Genomic DNA, 22,972 nt, shown 5'->3' on the forward strand with positions numbered 1-22,972 from the left:
TTAATCCCAGCACTAGGAAGATTGAGACAGGAAATGACATGGCTGGGCAGAGAAAGGTATATAAGGCATGAGGAGACAGGAACTAAAGTCTTTCAGCTGAGGAAAACTTTTCAGGCTGAGGAGTCCTAGAGGTAAGAGTTGGCTTGTTCCTTTGTCTCCCTGATCTTTCAGCATTCACTCCAGTATCAGGCTCTTGGTTTTTTATTAAAAGACTGTTTAGAATTTGTGTTACAACAGAGAATGAGGAGAAGCCACAACAGGTCTGCTACAGAGCTGGGAATGAGATTGGGGGATTGGAGTTGCAAGAATGGACGGGGGAGATGAAGCTCTGCCCTGAGCTACTTGCTTCCATTAGAGTAGCCTATGGGTTCCCAGGGAGTGCCCGCTGGGAAGGTGGGATAAAGCACTGAGTGGGGGGGAGGGGGGCCAGGAGGGGAAGATCTGTGTGATCCACTGGAGATGGGGGAAGGGAGGCTGCCGAGCTGTTCTGCTGCAGAGCTGGGGATGAGACTGGGGGATTGGGTTTGGAGGAGCTGAGGGACTGGAGTGCATACCTGGCATTTTTTAATGTGGCTTCTGGGAATGAACTCAGGTCCTTATGCTTGCCCAGCAAGTACTTAACTGAGCCATCTCCCCAGCCCTTGCCAGGGTTTTCACAGCAAAGTTTTCCTTAATTACAAAGAATGTCAGATGTATTTTCCTTCTATAGTACAATGATTACTATGGGGCTCGGGGCTCCTATTCAGACAGAGACCGTCTGACATAAAGCTTGGCTTCATGCTGAAAAAGCCAGCCAGTCTCCCTGAATTGTTTTTGGTCGTGTGCTAATGCTGCATGTATGCACCTCTGATTTCCCAGAGAAACTGTTTTAAAATTTCCTGTTTAGATAATGTGTACATATAAGGGTGGATAAATAGTATAAACCAAGAAAAGGTAAAATTTTGATGGAAAAGCATTGCCCTTAACCAGGTAAAATTTGTAAGATAGAATTCATTTATCTACATCACCGACTATGTCTGTATTTTGTTAACACAGATTAGAAAGCCAGAAAACCATTTCCCGAACACACGACCTGGCAAATCAAATGCAGAAGCACTGACCGGCTCTCCCCTCCGACAGGGGCTGCCTGGCCTCTCAGCAGCCACCTAGGGAAGCTTGTTAAACTGCTGCTGCTTCCCTGATGGGCTGTGCCAGCAGGTTTATTACGAACAGTGAGCAGTTACAAAGCTCAGGGAAGCCATTGCTCTTTGCTTGTGCTGAGGTTAGCTATAGACAGTTTTATGTCACTAGGTGAGCAGAGGCATGTCTGTTTCTCTGATGGTGGACTTGACACTTGGGTACACTTTGATTTACCGAGCAAAATGGAACCCAACACCTTTTATCCACATGTGTGCTTGCCACCAGGGGTGCCCGACCTTTTGACATCGTGACATGTCATTTGTCTGCTACAGTGCAGGACCGACCGCATTCACAGCTATTCTGGGATCTTGCTGCTCATGAGCTGTAGGTTGGACGCACCTACTCTACACGGTTCCCACATGCGGATGATACCGATTTCTGCTCGTCTGCAAGGGTGTGAAATGCTGACGTGGTTCCGCTGGGGTTTCTAATTTAAGTACTGACTGTGACCGTCCTAATGGCCACAGTTGAACAGTCTGGAGAATTTCTTCCACTGACGTGCACGCGCACACACACACACACACACACACACACACACACACACACTGGAAATGATTAGTGAAGGGCTTATGTTAAGCAGATAGATTTATTAAAAATAATGCTAATATAATCCCGGGGCACACTGATTCCAAGAGGGTCTTTACAACAGTTTTCATCATAACCACTTATCAACTAAATCACAACGGTTAACTTAACTTACAGAATCGCTAAATAACAGAGGAAAAGAAAGGACCAGGCTAATCCAGTAGAGACTGACATGGCCTTGATATCCCCTACACATCTGTCCAGCTGGCAGCCATGGGCAAAGCTGGTCTCTAGAGGGTTAATCAGGGCCCAAAGTGATCTTTGCAATGAACTCCTCCCGCACCTGCCAAGGCTCCAAAAGGCTTGGGAGCCAGAAGGAAAGCTGGAACAGTATCATCCTATACTGTTCCAGCTGTTGTCAGTGACTAAAGGCCAGTTAAAGATTTTCATGTTTGCTATTTCAAAATGCTAGTTTTAAAAAAAACGTCACTAGCAATGTGTGTTGTTTCCCCTCCGCGTCTCCTAAACCCGAACACCCAGTGTCGAAACACTCGCGGGAGAACCAGAGAGAGGAAGAGGGGAGAAGACTGTGGCAGATGCTGGTACTGCTGAGGGGCTGTGGAGGCCGGCTGTGGCGGCACTACATCCCCCAGTAAGGCATCAGGTGTCGGGACTCCTTCTCATAAACGTCTGGAATGACGCCATAGGGTGTCTGTACCATCTTAACCGTCGACTTCCCAAAGAGCTGGCTCTCGTAGTCTATCAGCTGCCTCCAGAAGCCCACGTTGGGCCTGATGACAGGCCTCCGGGCTTTCACCCAGTTGTATGCCTCCAGCAGGCACACATTGTGGAACTTCATCAGGTACGCAATACAGAGAGTGGCCGAGCGGCTCACCCCTGCGGCACAGTGCACCAAGGTAGCCCCATGCTTCTTGCTGACGCTGTGGATCTTGTCTGCCACGGTATCAAAGTACAGCCTAATGGGGGCATGAGGAATGTCAGCCAGAGGCACTTTAACATACTCAAACTGGGGCCAGTTGAAGTTGGGGATCTCGATGGTAGCATTAACGATGCAGGTGATGCCCCGGGCCTGGAGGAGGTGCCTGTTGGAGGCCACACTGCCTCTGCCCAAGAAGAGAGAGGAGGTGATCTGAGCAATGCCTCCTATGTCTCCCTCGGAAATCATCCGAGGGGCCATGAGAGTCCGTGGGAGCGTGCTGTGACCTCTGGAGCTCATGAAGATGCCGGTAGTCACACTTTCTTCATCAGGGGGCAAGACCAGAGAATGGTGGAGTCCGTCCTCCACCGGGGAATTCAAGACTGCAGCCTCCTTCCTGCAAGATACAGGTCTCTGTCAGAACTTTACATGGTATGTGTTTACCACAGCTTGCCTCCTGTGCTTGGGGGAAGGGGAAGAATTAGGAAGTTATTTTTTAAGGCAGAGTGCCTTCTTTGTAGGAAGTATATATAAATCATTTTCTATTGACTATTAGGAAATGTAGCCTGCGATGCCAATATGTGAAAATCAATATAAAACTAAGCCCGAAATAGTCACCCTATTTTTAGGAAAGTTAAAGACAGAAAACATGCCTAACTGGTTCCTGAAGAGCCATCTGGCAGAATCCTCCTGAAGGAGGGGCATGCCTTGATTTCTCAGCCTTGGGCTCAAACCCAGACTCAAGCTGGCTAGGCAAGCGCCTCATCACTAAGTTGCCATCCCTGTCCAGAAATCCGAAATGTGGTTCTCCAGAGCCCCAGCATCATGTGCTCCTCACCCCATGTTTTCCTAAACCTAATTCTGGACATGGAGACCTTGTGAAGAAGGTGTAGGAAAGAGATGCCCCATCAGACAAGGTAGGTAATAAACCGCCTTCGTGGAACAACAAAACTAGCAACAATAAAAAAGCCAAGCCACCCCCCTTCTCTGTTTAAAAATCCTTTTTTTATATTTACTTCTTGTGTGGGGTGTCTGTGTGTATAGATGAGGGGCATGTGGAGGTCAGAGGACAACTTGTGGGGGGTCGGTTCTCACCTTCCATCACAGGGGTTTCAGGGATCGAACTCAGGTTTATCAGGCTTGGCAACAAGCTCCTTTACCTGCTGAGCCATCTCACCAGCCCCAAGATACCTATTTCTTAGAATTTTTATAATACATGAATACTTTGGAAGTCCGATTAAATTTAAGAAAGCTACTGTGGCCTTCCCATGAAAATAATCCCAGGCAATTTGAAGGCACAATCATGTGTGTTTGTATGTATACAGTGCTGGAGAGAAGCAGGGCCTGCCTCAAACATGCTAATAAGTACCAAGAGAGTTAAACCCTCAGCTTTAAAGGTCATGCATGGTCTTCAAATTTTATTACTGTCCATCAGCTAAATGGGAATTTATCTGAGCTGACCCTGGGTAATGTAAATAATAACCTTATCTTCCTTTGCCAATTCTAAGCTCCCAGGTAAATTTTACTGGGTCCAGGGATGTGCTGGAATTAACATTAAATTTAGTTCAGTATCTGAAGTCTGTGTTTTCTCATGAGTAAAGTGTTTATTATAAAATATCCGCATATATTTGTAACAACAGAAGAGGAAATTATTGAGCTGGGCGTGGTAGCACATGCCAGGCAGGGGACTGCGAGTCCCAGGCCAGCCTGTGCTACTCGGGGAGACCATGTCTCAAGAAGGAAAAGATAATTATTGTAATTTGGTTTCCTGAGATTGCAGACATACCACTCTCTCACTGCCAAACCAACATGGTTCATACTTGGTGCATCCTGACAAGTGTGTAACAGCAGCCTGGTGCCATGGGAAACCGGGGTGCTCAGCCAGACAAACATCCCAGCTCGTGTAGTGGCATCACCATGGTACTCACGTGCTGAGGAGCCCAGTGAGCCGGAGCCCTTGGTCTGGATCCAGACGGTCTTAGGTCAACAGTGGTTACAGTGTATACAAATCAGATCTGTAGGAAGACAAAGAGGCAAAGATGTAGCCAGTCAGGAAGGCCCCTGCGATTTCTCCTGGGTTCTTGCTGCTAAAATCAAATTTGGGATGAATCTTGAAAGCAGGGGTCTGCTGGACATTTTTGGTGTGACTGAAGGAATATACCTGCTAAGTCTCAGAGACATAAGCCCGTAGTCTGCAAGCACTAGCTACAGATTTGACCATGACAGAGACAAAGGTAATTCAGGGACCACATCACACGATACCACTGAAGGCGTCACAGAGTGCTCTCCCGGCCTCTGTAAGACTGAGCCACAGCCTCTGGGCACCTGCTGTCACCCCAGGAGCATGAGGACCTGAAGTCACAGCAGGAAGAACAGAGAGGCAAGAACAGGTGGCATGATAAGCTATGACGCGGGGCACAGAAGTGCAAGGTGGGGTGGGGTGGAGTTAGCGTTGTCTTCATACATGGGTCCAGGACAGCGTCACGGCAGGGCCACGGCCAGCAGTGCCAACAGCTGGCCCCACTCTTCAGGAGAGCAAGCTGAAAGTTCATCCTCTTCCCCATTCGAGCCTTTGTCCATTCCGTAGCCCGACAAGCACCATAACTGTCTCCAGAAAGGGCTTCCCTCCCACGCAGATAAATGTCACACGTACATGTTCAGTTACAGCTTGGCTCACATGTACATGATGTGTAAACTGACATAACCACCAAATGTGCCACTTGATAGTTTTGACACAGACACTCCAGACATAGGACCTTCAAAATAATACCCACTCCTCCTACTCAACATCCTCATGTTCCTTTATAATCCATCTTTGCCCTCCACCCTCATCTTACTTTTTGGGTTTTGAGTATGGGTGTGGGTGTGACAGAGAGAGAGAGAGAGAGAGAATGAGAATATCTTACTAGGCAGCCTTAGCTAACTACTAGCCTAGCCTTGAACCACCTATGTAGCCTAGGCTGGTCTCAAACTCTCCATCCTCCTGCCTCGGTCTCTTGAGTACTGAGATTACATGCATGTGCCACCGCACTTATCTTTGAAGTTGTCTATAAGAGTCTTGTAAATTTGGGGTTGTCTGGCTTCTCTGAGCATAGTAGGAGATTCATCAGCGATGCTGGGCATAACTCCATTTTTACTGCTGAGTACTCTGCAGAGTAAATACACCATGTGGTTTCTTTATCTGCTCACCTACTGATGAGTACTGGGTTGTTTCCAGCTTAAGGCTGTTGTGAGTAAAGCACTACAAAGGTTCAGGGCCAGACCTCTGCGTGCACAAGTGTCCTCCCTTGGTTAAATACCCAGGAGTAAAGACTATTGCATGGTATGGAGGTTTAACACTTTCAGACAGTTTTGAAAGCTGGGCACGGTGAGGCAAACCCATAATCCCAGCACTAGGAAGCTGGGGCAGAAGGATCACAAATTCAAGGACAGCCTGAGCTACACAGCAAGACCTTGTCTCCGCGGCAAACAACAAAAGAAAAGAGAATATAATAAAGTAATTTAAAAGAAAAATTAGGGGCTGGGATTTAGTTCTATGGCCTGGCATGTGTGAGTACTCAGATCCACCCCAGCAAAAGAAAAAAACAAAAACAAAACAAAACAAACAAAAAAAAAACAGTTCTGAGGGGCTGGAGAGATGGCTTAGCAGTTAAGAGCACTGACTGCTCTTCTAGAGGATCCAGGTTCAATTCCCAGCAACCATGTAGCAGCTACATGTCTATAACTCCAAGATCTGACACCCTCACACAGACATCCATGCAGGCAGAACACCAATGCACATAAAATAAAAATAAATTATTTTTAAAAATTAGTTCTGTGGCTGGCAAGGTGGCTTAGCAGGTAAAGGTGCTTTCTACTGAGCCTGAGGACCTGAGTTCCTTCCCCAGAACCCACATGGTAGGTTGTTGTCCTCTGACCTCCACACATGAGCTGTGGTGTTAGTTAACAACATAAAAACACCACAGGAAACTAGACAGACGGTTCAGCAGTTAAGAGCTCCACGCCCTGCTCTTGCAAGGGATTAGGGTGCAGTTCCAGTACCCACAAGGCAGCTCACAAACCTGACTCCAGTTCTAAGAGGGATATGATGCCCTCTTCTGACCACTGTGGGCACCAGGCCTGCACACACACAGTGCATTCATACATACATATGTACGTACACTTATCCATCCAGGCAGGCAATGGTACAAATAATCATACACATAAGTGGCTCATGCCTGTAATCACAGCACTTGGAGGTGGAGGCAGGAAGACCAGGAGTTCAAGATCATCCTCAGCTTTGTAGCAACCCAGGGGCCAGCCTGGGTTCCATGAGACCTTATACTATCCCAAAGCCAGGTTCGGTTTTGTCACAGTGCAGTGACTTTCCTATCAGAATCCCCCTGGGAGGTTTGTTAGGACTCAGACCACTGGGCCCCAGTTGCTGTGGTTCTGAGTAGGACTGGAGAACTTGAATTTCCCAGGTGCTGCTGCTGTGGGTCGGGCAGTCTGAGAACCGCTGAAGCAGTGGGGGCCACGTGGTACTACCCAGGACACCCCCTTAAGGCTGAGATGCTCACAATGCTGCCCCTCCTTGGAGCTCCCACACCAAGAGCTGGGCCATGCCACAGGGGTCTGCAGAGGACTACAGGTACAAGTGCATCCTGCGGAGGCAGAGGAAGTGATGAAGTAAGGAGATGTATGTGTTGGGTGTAAAAGGTGTGTAGGCCAGCAGCTTGTGAGGTCTTCCCCCGGCAGAATTCTAAAGAACAAAAGTCACTGTGGCAATAAATGCCAAACTCAAAGCACTGAGGACTCTCTACTCAAATTTCCACGTGGCTATCTCATTGCCTAGTTAGGAGGGACTCAGCCTGTGTTCTCCCCAATAATCCTGCCATCCGGGAGGCTACCAGCCCTCCTGGGCTGGGTGCCCAGGCTGGAGGCCTTTTCCGTAAGATAGTCTTCCGGGGTCCTGGGCTGTGCAGAGGCAGGCTGGAGGCCAGGCCTCACCTGTTACTGCTCATGCGCTCAGCGTGGACTGGGAGGACAGATTGTGTGCCCTCCAGGCAGAATCCAAGCAAGGCAGACACGATGCTCCGTTCCTGCTGCCACCGCCGCCACCAGTCCTGTGCCAGCAAACCTGCTCCAAAACGCCAAAGCTGGCTACAAGGTTTAGAAAAACACCTTCTGCCAGCGAGTGCTCAGAAGGCAGGTATGGCAGACGCTTCTCTGACACGTCCCCTTGCCCCTCACAGGCTGGAAAACACAAGTTTGTGTCGGGCGGGGTGATTGCGACTTGGAGAAGGCAAAGCCAGGAAAGCTAAAAAAAAATAAATAAAAAAAAAAGCAGCCTCGAGCTCTGCACCACACACTGCCGCTCTGTGGGACTGTGTGGGACGATATGTCCTCTCCACCCGTGTCACAGTGTCCTGACGGCAGCAGCCAGGGAGGACCCCTTTAAACACTGACAGACAAGCCTGAGCCCAGACGGGCTAAGCTCCTCCTCTTGTCACCTAGTGTCCAGAACAGAGGACTGCCACAGCCTGCACCCCCCCCAGGGCGCAGAACCCTCCTCACGGCCTAGGGACACAAGGGGGTGGGCAGAAGCAGCCTGGTTTGACCCAGTTCTAAGAATGGCAGACCCTAACCATAAAGAATATAAAAGCCCACAGGTATGACATCTTAGGCACATAAAATCAACTTAGCAGATGTGTGCTGGGAGGCAGACGGGAAGTCTGGCCCGTGTGTGCGGGATCGAGGACCGCCCCAGGGCCGAGTGAGCAGGACCCTCCACTGTCGCACACTGGCCTAGGGGAGCCTCCACGGTGCTGACCGTGGTGTCCACCTCAGCCTTCCCAAGCTGCGGTGCAGATGCGTTTTCTTCTTGGAGGGGAAAATGGTTCCTGACCAAGGTTAACGTTAACAGCACACCAGAGGCGCGAAAGCAGAGCTGTCCCAAGACGAACACGGAAGGTGTGTCTTTGACTCACGTTTTCAATTCCAGCACTGGGAGGCAGAGCAGACGGGTCTCTGAGTTCAAGGCCAGCCTGGTCTACATAGCAAGTTCAGATCAGCCATAGCACACTATCTCAAAACAAAACAGGAAAAATCAGGTGTAAGGATGTCTGGGATGCCAGGCACAGTGCATGCCGATGATGCAGCACTCAGGAGGAGCCACAGAAGGATGGCAGCAAGTTCAGAAACAGCCAGGGCAACCTACTGACGCCCTGGCCTCAGAATAACGAGCATCAAGCGCTAGGAACCAACCAAGTTAGTGTCAGTGTCTCGCAGGGACCTGTCCGTAATCTTAGTAACACACCAGCTAGTAACAGCTGCCCTTGCTCCTGGCACGCACAGCTCTGGGCATGTAGAATTGTCCTGTGGTTACACACTGGTAATCCACACCCGGATCAGTGCCAATGTGGCTGAGAGCGGCTGGGAGTCCCGGCCCGTTCAGAGCATCCACACGAGTGTCACCAACGCTGCCCTTCCTTCTCAATGCTGACAGCCACTAGACCCAGCAGTTAAAGGAGTAAAGATCCCAGCCGCTGTTTGCTTTTTCTCATGTTGAAAATGCAGAAAGTGGCCGCCCTGGTGCAGGAGAGCTAGAGTGACCTGCCAAATGGTTTAAAATACTCCTAGCTGGGACCATGGGGTGAGTTGGAGTGTATATGTGTGTGTGTGTGTGTGTGTGTGTGTGTGTGTGTGTGTGTGTACACATATACGTGTGTATACTATACATGTTATATACATGTTATATATGTGTACATATACCTATATATCATATACATAATATATATGAAGTTCTGTCACTTAGGCTGACAATGCTCCCCACAAGAACCATATTCTACAAAACGGGTACCAATCACAAGAAATCTTTTAAGTTGTTGGTCAGGGTCCAAATGACTCCAAAACCAATACAGACTCCTGCTGTTGCCTTTGGATGCCTCTCGGAGGTTGAAGTTAAGCCCCTGTTGCTGAAGATAACACACGTTTCGGACACAGCACTCAGACTACTGAGCTGGATCTGCCCCGGAAGCCTCCTTTCTGCAGCCTAGCTTCCATAATGCCAGAAAGTCCTATGCAAGCTGCCCAGGGAGGGAGGCAGTTAACAGTCCTACCCAGCAGTGACACCAGTGAACCACAACAATGACCAGCATGACAAGACAGCCATAAAAGTGCAGTAAGTGGCACTCACTCACACGTTGGTGGCGACCAACAGCTGTCTAATTGGACTTAAGGCCCACTCAACAGGAGGAAACCATGCCTGGCACTGGAAACCTAGCCAGCTTCCAGGGCTGGTGAAGTCATGGACCTTAGAAAAGAATCTACTGCCACCACTTTGCTAGGCCAGTTTAGTTCCTTACTACATTCTAAATCTCATCCTTATACCCCCAGATGAATGTGACTGCCACCTTTCATCAAGGATACTTCTCTACAGCAAATGGAGACCACGACAGAAAACCACAACTGGACACGATGCAGAGATCAGTGGATTGTAGGGAGCCCGGCCTCAGTGGATACATCTGTATCACAGCTCTTGCATCTATGGCTCTGAGAACATCAAAGAAGAAGGGGCAGAAAAATTCTAAGAGCCAGAGGACCAGGAAGTCTGCTGTGTGACTACCTCTCTTAGAAATGGCTTTATAGCTAGGCAGTGTTGGCGCACGCCTTTAATCCCAGCACTCGGGAAGCAGAGGCAGGTAGATCTCTGTGAGTTCGAGGCCAGCCTGGTCTACAGAGAGAGAACCCAGGACAGGCTCCAAAGCTACATAGAGAAACCCTCTCTTGAAAAACCATTAAAAAAATGGCTGCATAAACAAGATGTGAACCATGACTAAACAGGCATGTTAATGAGGAGGGGGCAGTTTTTACAGGGTCCCACTCCTAGACCAAGACCTACAGGCAACTAATGACTGACTGCTGAGAGAGAGGAATAATCTCTTCCAGGGATGAGTACCATAACTGGTAATCCAGTACAAAGTGATCAGCCCTGAAATCATATACACCCAAAACAAAAACAGTCTCAGCAGGTTGTATTTATATAGTTGTTCATATATATATATTAAAAGAAAAAGAGGCTATCAATTTGAGAGTAGGGATGGGACATAGGAGAGGTTGGAGGAAGGAAAGAGAAGGCAGAAGTGATGTAATTATATTTTAATTTAAAATTTAAATAAAGAAAATAATAAAATAACTGTAGCTTTAGGAATGTCAGAGAGTCAGTACATATGGGGTGGGAAGAGGATATATATGGACACACACACATATATGTCAGTGTGTGTATGTTATATGTATGTATGTTATAGAAATTAAAAGGATACACACACACACACACACACACACACACACACACACACAGGAGATTTGTCTGTGTGGGTATATGCAAGTGACCACAGAGGCCAGAAGACAGCATTGGATCCCCTTGGAGCTAGAGAGAGGTGGGGGTTGGGAACTGCAGGTAGGTCCTCTGCAAGAGCAAAAGGCATGCTGAGCCCTAAGCCATCTCTCCAGCCCCTGGAACACTGTTACTTTATACTCAAAAAGCTATGCAGTCACATCTTAGCCTCCTAGTAAGCATCTATCTAGTTCTGTAAAAAACAAACGATGAAACCTTAAGGTCACGCCTTTTAAAACAGAAGCATTTTAGCCTACACAGGGATAAGAGTGATAAAAGTAAGCTTTTCTCACTTATTTTCACCATTAAACCACAAATGTGCACCACTGAAGGAAAAGTTGAGTCACTTTGTTTGTTTTTGAAGCAGGGTCTCAGGTAGTCCAGGCTAGCCCTGACCTCACTATGTAGCTGACGCTGACCTGGAACTCCTGATCATCTTACCTCCACCTCTCAAAAGCTTGGATTACAGGCGTGGGCCACCACACTGAGCCTAAAAATCATAACATGACTGATAATCTTTCATTAAGGAAACACTTGGCAGAACATTAATACAATTCTAATAACTATGGTGTCATATTCATGTTGAAGTAAAATGAAATAAAATACCCACAAGTTGCTTTTAATTGTAAAAAGTGAGCTGATTGAGTGGGGCACCTTGACAGTCTATGTACGGTAGGAGGTGAGGCCATTTTGTTTTTTCCTCTATACTACTGAAGTGATACAACAGTGTTCTCGGATGAGGACAAATTACACACAGTACATGGGAACTAAACTAAACTAAAGACATCTGTAATCCCAGAACTTGGGAAGCTGAGGCAGGAGGATTGCAGTGGGTTTGAGGCCAGCTTAGGCTACAGTGAGCACCAAGGGACTGGACTCTAGTGTGAGATACCATCTCAGAAAATCCAAATGAAAACCAACAGAACACTTTAGACAGCTCCACCCGGCTGAGCCACCAACAGTCCCTGAGTGTGAGACACCTACCAAGCAACTGCCTGTGTAGTGAGACCAGCTGAGCATCTCCTTGACCTTGTGTGGACACATGTGCTAAACCCACTGCATGATACTAGCTAAATGCGACTGGAGAACACACCACAGCCCAGAGCAGGAGATGGGCTCTGCGTTTGATGGGAGCAGGGAGACAAAAATCCAGAATAGTGATAGGATCTACAAATCCGAAGATGTCTGGTTCTAGGCCAGGCATACTATCTCATTCCTGTAATCCTAGGACTCAGGAGTCTGAGCCAGGAAGACTGCTGTGAGTTCCAGGCCAGCATGAATGAGCTAGAGTGTGAGACTGATTCAAAAAGCAAAAACTGGTTTTGGTTCTGTATGGTAAATCCATCGGTCGTGCAAGCTGGGATTACAAAGAAAAACCACAGGCAACTATGTGAGATGAGGGCTGTACTCAGCAGGAGCGTAGGGTAACCTGGAACTTTTTTTTCTTGTAGTACACGGAACCAAACATCATACATACAAGCACTCTACCACTGAGTTAATTTCCCAGCCCTTTGTTTATCTGAGACAGACAGAGTCTAAGTTCTTCAGGCTGACCTAGAACGCACTTTGCAGTCAAGACAATCCTTGAAATGGCAATTCTGCCTCAGTTTCTCCAGTTGCCAGGATTACAGACCTAAATTACAAGACCCAGCTAGAATCTTCTTTTTTATCTTTTTAACTTTGAGACAAGATCTCATGTAGCCTACACTGGCCTTGAGCCCCAGATCTTGCCTCCTCCTCCCAGGTGCTGGAATTACAGATGGGCGCCACCAAGCCTAACCTGGAACTGAGGTTTCAAGTGTGACTTGTTGGTTGTTTTTACTCTTTTGTGGGTCCACCACACAGCTCCCAAATAAATCACACATGGAGGCTTATTCTGAATTATGAATGTCCGGCCTTAGCTTGGCTTGTTTCTTGCCAGCTTTTCTTAACTTTGAATTATCCCATTTACCTTTTGCCTCTGGGCTTTTACCTTTCTCTAATCCTGTACACCTTTCTTTGTTTCTTACTCCATGGCTGTGTAGCTGGCCCCTGAAATCCTCCTCCTTCTCTGGCTACTTCTTTTTTCCTCCCAGATTTCTCCTTCTATTTATCCTCTCTGCCTGCCAGCCCCACCTACTCTTTCTCCTGCCTTGCCATTGGCCGTTCAGTTCTTTATTAGACCATCAGGTGTTTTAGACAGGCACAGTATCATAGCTTCACAGAGTTAAACAAATGCAACATAAACAAAAGCAACACAACTAAACATTGTACAACAGTGACTCTCACCCAGCTCGGTGCTTACCTCACGGTCATTCATTCATAGGGCAGTGTTTACTGAGTTATTTAACAAAAGCATAATGTTGACATTTCTCCCAGGGTGGGGCTCATGTCCCTAGAAACCCAGAGGTTTGTGAAGGCCTCAACCAAAAAAAATAAAATAAAAGAACACAACAGACATGAGGCTTCCAAGGTGAGGTTCTAACCAGGATTTGCTCTTAGAACTCAGGTGCTATGCTGTGAGGAAGCCCAAACTAGTCCAACAGCTACCATGCTATATGTAGGCGTTCCAACCAACAGCCCAGGGGAGGTCCCGGCTGATCAGTGACTAGATATGTCAGACACCTGAGCACGGGCCTAGCCCCAGGCCCCATGTCACTCCTGACTTTAATTGCCCACCGAGGACCTAGCCATTATGACGCAAATACAAGTTGTCCCCACAAGGTCTGGGTTCTTGGTCTACAGGAATCTGTGAACAGATCATTCAAGGTCCATGGCCTGGGTGCGGGAAAGCAGAGCGTGGTGGCCATACGTACAATCACAGCATCTGGGAGGTGAATAGGAGGGCCAGCAGTTGAAGGCCTGGACTACATGGTGCATTTAAGGACAGCCTGGGCTACATTAGACCCTGTCCCCCCCAAAAAAAGGCTGTCAAAAATCTTATCACCATGACGAAAGGAATGACATTCTAAACACAACCGAATAATGGGAAGAGACAAACACTAAGTGACTCAGATGGCAGATGCAAACAACAGATCCTGTAGCAACGTGAAGGAGGAACCCATGATTAAAGCCAAGTCAAATCAGCCAGCGATGCCCAAGGCCCAGTCGTTCCTGAGGGAGCTACAGCAGTACATCTTCTACTGCTGTGACAAAATACCGGAGGCTGGGTGCTGTGTCAAGGGCTGGCTATACACCTCAGGGGTAGAAATACACGCTTGATAGACACGAAGCCCTGGGTTTTCTCTCAGTAATCCCCTCAACGGGGTTTATGTGGCTCACATGTGGGGCCAGCTTCATCCATACTGCCTCTAGCCACATCACAACGTGGTAGCATCAAGGTGGGAGACATGGGATGATGCAACAGAGCCAGAGACCAGGAAGGGGCCAGACTGACTCCCCAGGACAACTCACCCTCCAGAGAGCCTACTCTAAAATAGCACCAATCCCTAATCTGAGGGTGCTGCCCCAGTGACCTAATTACCTTGTGGTAGGCCCCATATCTTCAAAGCTCCACCCTCCCAACATGGCCACACTGAAAACCAAGCCTCCAGGACAAGGGCCTCGCGGGAGCACATCCAGATCTTGGCAGCTGGAGTCTCATAGGCTAGACTAACATGCTTCTTTCTCCAATCCATTAAGGGTATATTGTCGTTATTGCCTCACTCTTTTTAAAATTCTATTTTATTTTGTGTACGGTACATGTGTCTGGGTACACACATGCCATGGCACACGTGTGGAGGTCAAGAGGTGGTTCTCTTTCCACCATGTGGGTTCCTGGGATCAAACACAGGTCTTCAACCTTGGCAGCAAGCACCTTTATCTGCTGACCCATCTTACCAGCCCCCCCCCCTTATTGCCTTTCAAGACCCTCATTTCCAGATTCTAGATGCAGACCACAGGCCCTTTGTTACTGCCCCTTGCTACTCCCTGTGTGTCCCAACGCCAGCAGGACTGCCCCTCCACACACTTGACAGAAATGCAGACTTTAAGGGAATATCCCAACAACTACAGATCAAATTCTGCAGGTCACAAGCTGCCAGGTGATCTACATCCAATTTCCAGTACGGGAGGTGCTGCTCACTCACCTGCCGAGGCAAACGAGCTCCTGTCCCCCTGCAGAAGCTACTGGAGCCTGCAGAGCGGCAGAAGGATGCTATCACTCTCCTGTGGTTCCCAGATGAGGGACCAGAGGGGAACTGGAGGGTGAAGAGGCTTTCCCAGCCTCTACAGAGAACACCAGTGACCCCTCTGGGACCAGGACCTCCTGCCACCAGCTGGGCACTGTTGACTGTTACTCAACCCCTACCACAGCAGACCAGCCATTCTAAAGACTCCCAAAAGGTCCAGTGAGAAAGAATTAAGGAATATAAGGTCAGTGTGTGTTCATATCCTCTAAGCTCTAGATTTTAACATCTCAAAGTCCTAAACTGCCAGAATCGTCTTTTCCTTGTGAAAAGACATACACACTGAACCACTGAGATGCTGACGAGAGCCCACGAAGACATCCACACCTGTTTGTTGACAACTTGAAATAATCTATGCAACAGCCTATGTAAATAATACCTTAGGACCTTATAGAAATAGCAAAAAAGAAAAAAAATGTGAACCACAGATGCCTGGTGAATGTAAACATGATTAAATAACAGCCCATAATGCTGAGGTGCTTTAAAAAGAGAAAAACCCAGAAGTCCTCAAAGCTGACCAAGTTGGGACTGTCCCTGAGAAGCAGGACCAGAAAATGAAGATGTCCTCCCGAGATCTCGGTCCCCAAAAGTTCACACTATTACTTTAAGGAAACAAAAGGGTTCTGAACTTAGAACTCAGAACTCAGGAAGAAAGCCTGTCAGAGTTAGTGATCACTCCTTGGCCGGCTTACCCTTTGATGTGCGACTGGACAGATCAGAGTCCTAAAAACCCCAGCAGCAAGCTGCACCCTTCTCCCTCCACGGATTTATCATATACCTGACCCAATGTGTGTGTGTGTGTGTGTGTGTGTGTGTGTGTGTGTGTGTGTGTGTGTATGTGTGTGTGTGTGTGTATGTGTGTGTGTGTGTGTATGTGTGTGTGTGTGTGTGTGTGTATGGAGTTTATACCAAATTAAAAGAGTGCTGACAAGTTAATTTCCATTTTTCCTTCTTAATTTTTAAAAACTGTTTTATGTGTAGGTGTGTTTTGCCTACACGCCTTTGTGGATCATATGTGTGCATCAGGGATGTGAAGAGGCCAGAAAAGGTCGTCAGGTTACCTGGAACTGGGGTTACAGACTGTTGTGAGCCCCACACACAATATCATGAATAAGAAAATAAACAGGGTGGAATAAGAAAATAAACAGGGTGGATGGAAACTATGGAATTCATAGCGGACACTGCTTCAGTGAAGGAGGAAGAAGAGAAGGGGTCCAAGAGGGCTTCGACTTGATAGTGCCTTTTGTTTTCTGAGACAGGGTCTCCTGAGCCCAGGCTAGCCTCAAACTTGCTATCAGACGTTGACCTTGAACTTCTGATCCTCCAGCCTCCACCACCCAAGTGCCAGCAATATAAAAATGGGACACCACACCTGGCTGAATTCTTCATTGGAAAAAAAAACAAAAACAAAAACAAAAACACTTCAAGTTTATACGTAATTTGTATGAGGACAATGTCGTCCCCAGTGTGTCCTAATCACCTGTGGCAAACTCACACCCACCACCTCCTTTGCGGGCCCCCCCCTTTGCCCCCAAGGAGAGGAAGGCTGGAGCTTCACATGCCCTCTCTGCCATGCAAGTGAATGTTCTAGTTAAAGTTGTCTCATTGCACAGCTACAAACTCCAAGATCAAGGAGTCAGAAAAGCCTGAGAAACAGTCTTTCCACGGGAAGAGCACACCAACTGGTTATCCAGTGCCCAGAGGTCAGCCCTGAACTCACACATACAAGTAATGGCGTACAGACTGAGCAGAATATATTTAGGAACATATGTGTGTATACATATCCACATACACATGTAGCAACAATGAAAAGGTCATTAATTTGAGGGAAAGCAGGGAGGGGGATATGGGACGGCTTGAAGGGAGGAAAGGGAGAGGAAAAATGATATAATCTCATAATAAACCTCAAAATCAAAAATAAATATGAAAATAATCTTATAAAAAAAAAAAAAGCCTGTCACAGGCCATCAATCTGGGACCTGACTGGGCATGGATTTCAAAAGGGCCCTTTCCTCCAGAGACTATGGGATGGCAGGAGGAGTGAAGAGCTGACAAACTGGACAAGAAATGCTCCCTGTCAGCAGTGTCACCACTAAAGGGCTCAGAGGAGCTGAGCCAGCCTCATTGGCAAGTGGCAGCAGCTGCAGGGTCAAAGGTTATCAAAGCGCACCAAGGGGGTTTCCCTTCCTCCCCCTCATCTTTTCTTGAAAGCCAGATCTGAAAAAAGAAAACTTTAATAAGCAAAAAAAAAAGTCTTTGTGGCATATGTAAATAAAAACCGAAAGCACCGTAATAGAGTGCCTTTTTTAAGATGCCTTAAAGAAGAACTGGAAAGGAACTCTGAACTCATTCTTGCATCATCCCTCAGGCTGTGTGAAGAGTCTCCCGGGTCAGCTGGTAGGGCATTGGAACCTATGCTCTTAGGACAGAGGAGATGTAACAAGCACTCAATGCAGACCAGAATTTAGTACATGTCTTGTGATGACTTCATTTCTCTCCTTCCTCCCACATATCCCTAACTTTAACTCCCGCCAGCAAACCCAAACACAGGCAAACCAAAGCCTGGCCAAAGTGTGCTCCGAAAGCAGGACATCTCTGTGGCGAGTGTATTCTAAGTTGCTTTTACATACGAAGGAAGAGTGAGAGAAAAACTTAGATTGACAACCGTGTACCATTGATTCCTGCAGGCGCTGTGTGCGGCTGTGTTCTGTGCCTCTTAGTGACATGCATGCACACAAGTGTATCTGTCCTTGTCCTCAGGGTCCCTGACCAAGGATGGGTCTGAGTTCATGCCCATTTCACACACTTTGAACTCCACCTTTAGAGCTGGGCACAAAGCAAGCATTCACCAGGAGTAGGAGTCCCTTAAGGCCTTTAAAGACTTCTATTTTGGGGCTGAAGAGATGGCTCAGTGGTTAAGAGCACTGACTGCTCTTCCATAAGACCTGGGTGATTCCCAGCACTGACATGGCAGCTTACAACTGTCTGTAACTTCATTTCTAGGGGACCTGACATCCTCACACAGACATACACACAAGGAAAACACCAATGCACGCAAAGCTACACAGAGAAACCCTGTCTCGAAAAACCAAAAAAAAAAAAAAAAGAAAAAGAAAAAGAAAAAGAAATTTTAAAAAAGACTTCTATTTTTAGTACCTCATTTTGCATAGGTAATTTTTTTGTAACTATAAACTGTCAAATAAAATCAGTAGAGAGATTCTGTTGAGTATTTTTCAACTAAGTACAGTGGGAAAACTGTCTTTTGTGTTTAAATGATATGTCAACCCAAACCACAGAACTTTTTGTTTTTGTTTTTCAGGACAGAGTTTCTCTGTGCAGCCCTGGCTGTCCTGGAACTCACTCTGTAAACCAGGCTGGCCTTGAACTCAGAGATTCACCTGCCTCTCTGCCTCCAAAATGCTGGGATTGAAGGTGTGCACCACCACTGCCAGACTAAAACCATAGAACTTAACATGAATAAATAGAAACACATTAGCAGGGCTGGAGAGATGGCTGAGTGGTTAAGAACACTAGCTGCTATGCTGAGCGGTGATGGCACACGCCTTTAATCCCAGCACTTGGGAGGCAGAGCCAGGTGGATCTCTGTGAGATCAAGCACAGGCACCAAAACTACACAGAGAAACCCTGTCTAGAAACAAAACAAAACAAACAAAAAGAACACTCGCTGCTCTTCCAGAGGACCCTGGTTCAATTCCTGGCACCCACCTGGTGGCTCACAACTGTCTCTAACTGCTGTTCCAGAGGTTCCAATGCCTTCTGGCCTCTGAAGGCATGCGGTGTACAAGCATACACGCAGGTAAACCACCATGCACATAAACACACTGGTGTATGACACAACAGGAACCACCCCATGTCCCTTATTCACTTAAACAGCCAAGCCAACTGTGGTTAACAGCAAACACAGCAACCGATGACTTCAAGGCGGATGGCACTGGAGGAATGTAAATTGGGAAAGGAGCATCACATCTGACCCAGCACTATTCATAATTGCCCAGGGCCACAAACAATCCTGGTGTTCATCAACATTGACAGACAGTTTGAGGTATGTTCACCCCAAAACAAATCAACTACAATCTCAAACAATATAGATGAAGCTTTAAAAATCATAGATGGCTCAATGGATAAGAGCACTTGGCTGCTATGACAGAGGACCCAGGTTCAATTCCCTGCCCCCACAAGACAGCTCACAACCGTTTACCTTCAGTCTTAGGGATCTGACACTCTCTTCTGGCCTCCCTGGGCACCAGGCACACATACAGTACATAGACAAACATGCCACTGAATAAAAATACACAAATAAAAATTTAAACACTATAGTACATGAATTTACACAATTATTTATATGTCCGTGTCTGTATATATAGTACTGTGTGTGTATATATGATGTATATGTATGTGTGTATATGATGTATACATATGTATATGTGGATACATAAATATACACACTATATATATGTGTGTATATATAGTGCCAACCAAAAGACAGATCTAAGCTTGGTGTTGTGGCACATGCCTATAATCCCAGCACTTGGAAGGCAGAGGCAGGCAGATCTCTGTGAGTTCAAAGCCAGCCTGGTCTACAGAGTGAGTTTTCCAGGATAGCTAGGACTACCTAGAGAAACCCTGTCTCAAACAAACAAACAGACGGACAGACAGACAGACAGACAAACAAGACCACCTACAAGAATGTTGCAGCAAGGTGAAAGAGGAATGAACAGCTGAGCTGTTCAGAGGTTGGTACCTAGGAGGTTTAAAGCCATAGAAAAAGGAGATTATTTCTATTAAAGCTGGTATAGTAATTGGCTGTCCAGAAAAAAGTAGTGTGTGGGGGGGAGTAGATGGAGTCTGCTTCTTGGCCTACGAGATTACTTACACTTACATTTTCACTAAAATAACTCATCAAGTTACCTTTTCAGTGCATTCCTTTATCTTTGTAAGTCACATTTAAAAGGTTAAGTAAATACATCTTTGACTACCAGACATTCTCCACTCCGGCTAGCCCAGGGAAAGAACACGTCCTCTCTGTTACTCAGCGTCTAAGGTCAGAGCCCTCATCTGCCCTCTACCTCAGCACTCAGCCCAGTGCCTCTGGAACAGCAAAACTACTCAATAAAATGTTTGCTATGTCAACCCATGCACTGGTGACATGCTGACATGAATTGTGTAACGTGAACCCTTTTCCTGCCGCCGTCGATTTGACCGTGACCCCCGTTAACGTTTTCTTCTCTATTGTGTCGCCCCGGTGAAGCTATCATAAATAATGAAGCTACCACCTTAAATGCCAGCTCTATAAGTTTATACCCAGGCCGCCTCGGTTGCTTTAGCAACTCTCCCAGCCTTCCGCTCCCTCTTGTGTCTTCTCTCAGCAAAGACAATCCGCGGCTGTCGGTCGTGCATGTTTGGGTTTTAATAGGAAAGTTTCCATTTTGCACCTGAGAGTAAAGCCAGGCATCATAAAGATTCCATTACTTTCACGTTGTTTGTGAAGGGCTCGTTTGCCTGTCGCTGGGAGAAGACTAAGGGGCTATCAGAGCTGACATCATTTCACAATCAATTGTACTTAAAAAGAATGCTCCCTGTTCTAGAAATCAAATCCCTATAAACAGGACCAGTCAACTTTAAAATAATTTTGTTAACAAATCACTTATGTAAATACACATCTATGAAATGCTGGGAAGAGTCTACAAGACACAAACCAACAGAAAGACACCCAGCTGTTCTTTTGAGGATGATTACAGGAAGACAAGGTCCTCATCTGTAAAGTTTTTAACTTTTCATACAGAATGAGCAAAGCCTTTCCTGTGATGCTGAGAAAATATTTTGAATCCATCTTGTTTTAAAACAAAACCCCACATGCCAAGGCATACACCTAAGAACTCTCTCTTAACGATGATTTTAATCCCAAAGTCTTGAAGGTTTTCCCAGACTTAGAGCCTCTAGCCATTTCTTAGGATAGGAGTCTGTCTGTATGCTATTCGATTAAGGGACCTCGCAGAATGCATACCTGCAGTCAGCCAGTAGCAAAGATTTCCGAGGAGAACTCAGCTCAGCCACGCTCGACAAGGATGCTGAGAAGACTCGAATGAAGCCAACTGTCTCCCGTTTTATGGGGGAAAGCCAAAAATACCAAGCAGCTTTTCTCCTCCCCCAGCGTCAGAAGGTGAGTCAGAGCTGGAGGCAGGAGTGGGGCCCATGTGTCAAGCTGCCTGTGCGGGGCTCCTTCCTCCCTCCTCCTGGGAATTCTCGGCCCTCATCTGACCTGATGTGAATTCTTAAGGTGTCTCTGACAAGGAAGACGTGGTTACTCATTCGGGGGGAGCCTCATTCCTCCGTTCCTCAAAGCAACTGAGACTAAGAGCCCTTTATGAGTCCACAAAAGACAATGGCAAAATTGCAGCCCTAAACACACGCAACTTTGCAAAGAATACATACAGCACCTTTGTTCCCCCGTTTTTAAAGAGCAACCGATTAGAAAAAAAAAAAGTTGCATCTTCTCCAAGGGACACTTAGATTTGTGGCGTAAGCCTGCAGCTGCAGACCACTGACCCTGGCCTCTCTGACCTTTCATTGACCTCAGGGAGGATGTTCCGGTATCCCATTAAACTTCGAAGTGGCTACTTAGGAGCAAGAATTGCAGGAAACTGAGTTAAAACTCTTGGACCACATTTCGTTAAAGTCAGTTAAGAATCAGAATCTTTGCCTCTGTTTTTACATCTGCAAAACGGGAAAGCACAGCTCTGCCACCTACCTCTTATAAACCCCACAGAAAACTAACCAGCGAATATAAGCCAAATGCCGTAGGGCTCTCCTGAGTGGAAAGTACAAGGTGTTGTTTTTAGTGTCCCTAGACAGTGAGACTACTGGTAAACCACCCCGCCTCCCCTTGCCTCCAAGATGCCCAGTTACCACAACATTAGCCGGTGCCACTGGCAACATCCAGTTCAACACAAAGTAGTTATACAATCCACGTAAGGCAGCTACACCTCTCGGCTCCCTCCCCTACCCCAAGCTCAGCACAGTTCAACTTCGCTCCCGAGCAAGGAGACTTAGGAGAAATAAGAGCCATACGTGAGCGCTGCACACCAATCTACCACGGCGGAGAGACGCTCAAGTTGAGTACTTGACATCGCAGAAAGCCAAGTGTTTCCAGGGGCAGGCGGCGCCGGTCGCGGGTGCATGCTGACGCCGGCCAGCTGAGGTCCGGGAGCCCCAGCCTCACCCGCCCTGAGCCCCGAGGCCGCCGGGCATCCGCACAAAGTTTGCAGAGCCGAGGGTCGCGCGGACGCGGCTCCCTCTGGCGTCCCCCACACCCCGTACCGAGCGTCCCGGCTGCGGTGGCCACTCTCGGGTCCGTCCTGCTACGCGGCTCGCGGCTTCTGGCCGCCCGCCTCGCGCGCCTCCCGCTCCCGGCGCGCCGCCGCCCTCTTCCGAGCGCGGGCCCGCGGCGGGGACGCGCGTGGGCTCCGGGCGCTGCGCGTGCGCGCTGCGTCGCGGGCGGGGCGTCCCGACCCGGGTGCCTGCTTACCTGGACGCGCTCGCAGACCCCCGCCGCGGCTTTGTCCTCCAGCCCGGCTTCTGGGCTTGGCGTTCGAGGATTCTGTCCAGATGCAGAGAGGTAACTGCAGGAAAACACCGGGTAAAAGGTGTGAGCGTCTCAGTCAGTGACTAATCACCACCTCTCAGCCACCCCCGCCTCCTCCCCTGCGCGAGACAGCCAGCCCGGGTGCGGACCCAAGGGTGAGGGCAAACTCACTCTTTGTTGTTTGT

At 47.7% G+C, this 22,972-nt stretch overlaps 1 protein-coding gene across 3 annotated transcripts; it reads right to left on the minus strand.

Moving 5' to 3' along the window:
• Positions 1 to 1,755: 1,755 nt before the first annotated feature.
• On the minus strand, positions 1,756 to 22,627 carry Dusp14 (dual specificity phosphatase 14). Of its 3 annotated transcripts, none has more exons than XM_059269593.1 (3): positions 22,523 to 22,627; positions 4,570 to 4,656; positions 1,756 to 3,038 (listed from the first exon to the last, which is right to left on the minus strand). In XM_059269593.1, the coding sequence occupies exon 3, from the start codon at positions 2,939 to 2,941 to the stop codon at positions 2,345 to 2,347; it is 597 nt and encodes a 198-aa protein (XP_059125576.1). In that variant the 5' UTR covers positions 2,942 to 3,038; positions 4,570 to 4,656; positions 22,523 to 22,627; the 3' UTR covers positions 1,756 to 2,344. The 3 variants fall into 3 exon arrangements, with proteins under 3 accessions (XP_059125576.1, XP_059125577.1, XP_059125578.1); XM_059269594.1 differs by lacking the exon at positions 22,523 to 22,627 and adding an exon at positions 13,303 to 13,618; XM_059269595.1 differs by lacking the exon at positions 4,570 to 4,656 and having other exon boundaries at positions 22,523 to 22,613.
• Positions 22,628 to 22,972: the final 345 nt, after the last annotated feature.

This window comes from Peromyscus eremicus, chromosome 8a, assembly GCF_949786415.1.
Source record: "Peromyscus eremicus chromosome 8a, PerEre_H2_v1, whole genome shotgun sequence".
In the NCBI taxonomy this organism is placed as follows: Eukaryota; Metazoa; Chordata; class Mammalia; order Rodentia; family Cricetidae; genus Peromyscus; species Peromyscus eremicus.

Bases quoted from the DNA above. Each gene is read 5' to 3' on its own strand.
- Dusp14 (XM_059269593.1), bottom strand. From the start codon at position 2,941: ATGAGCTCCAGAGGTCACAGCACGCTCCCACGGACTCTCATGGCCCCT.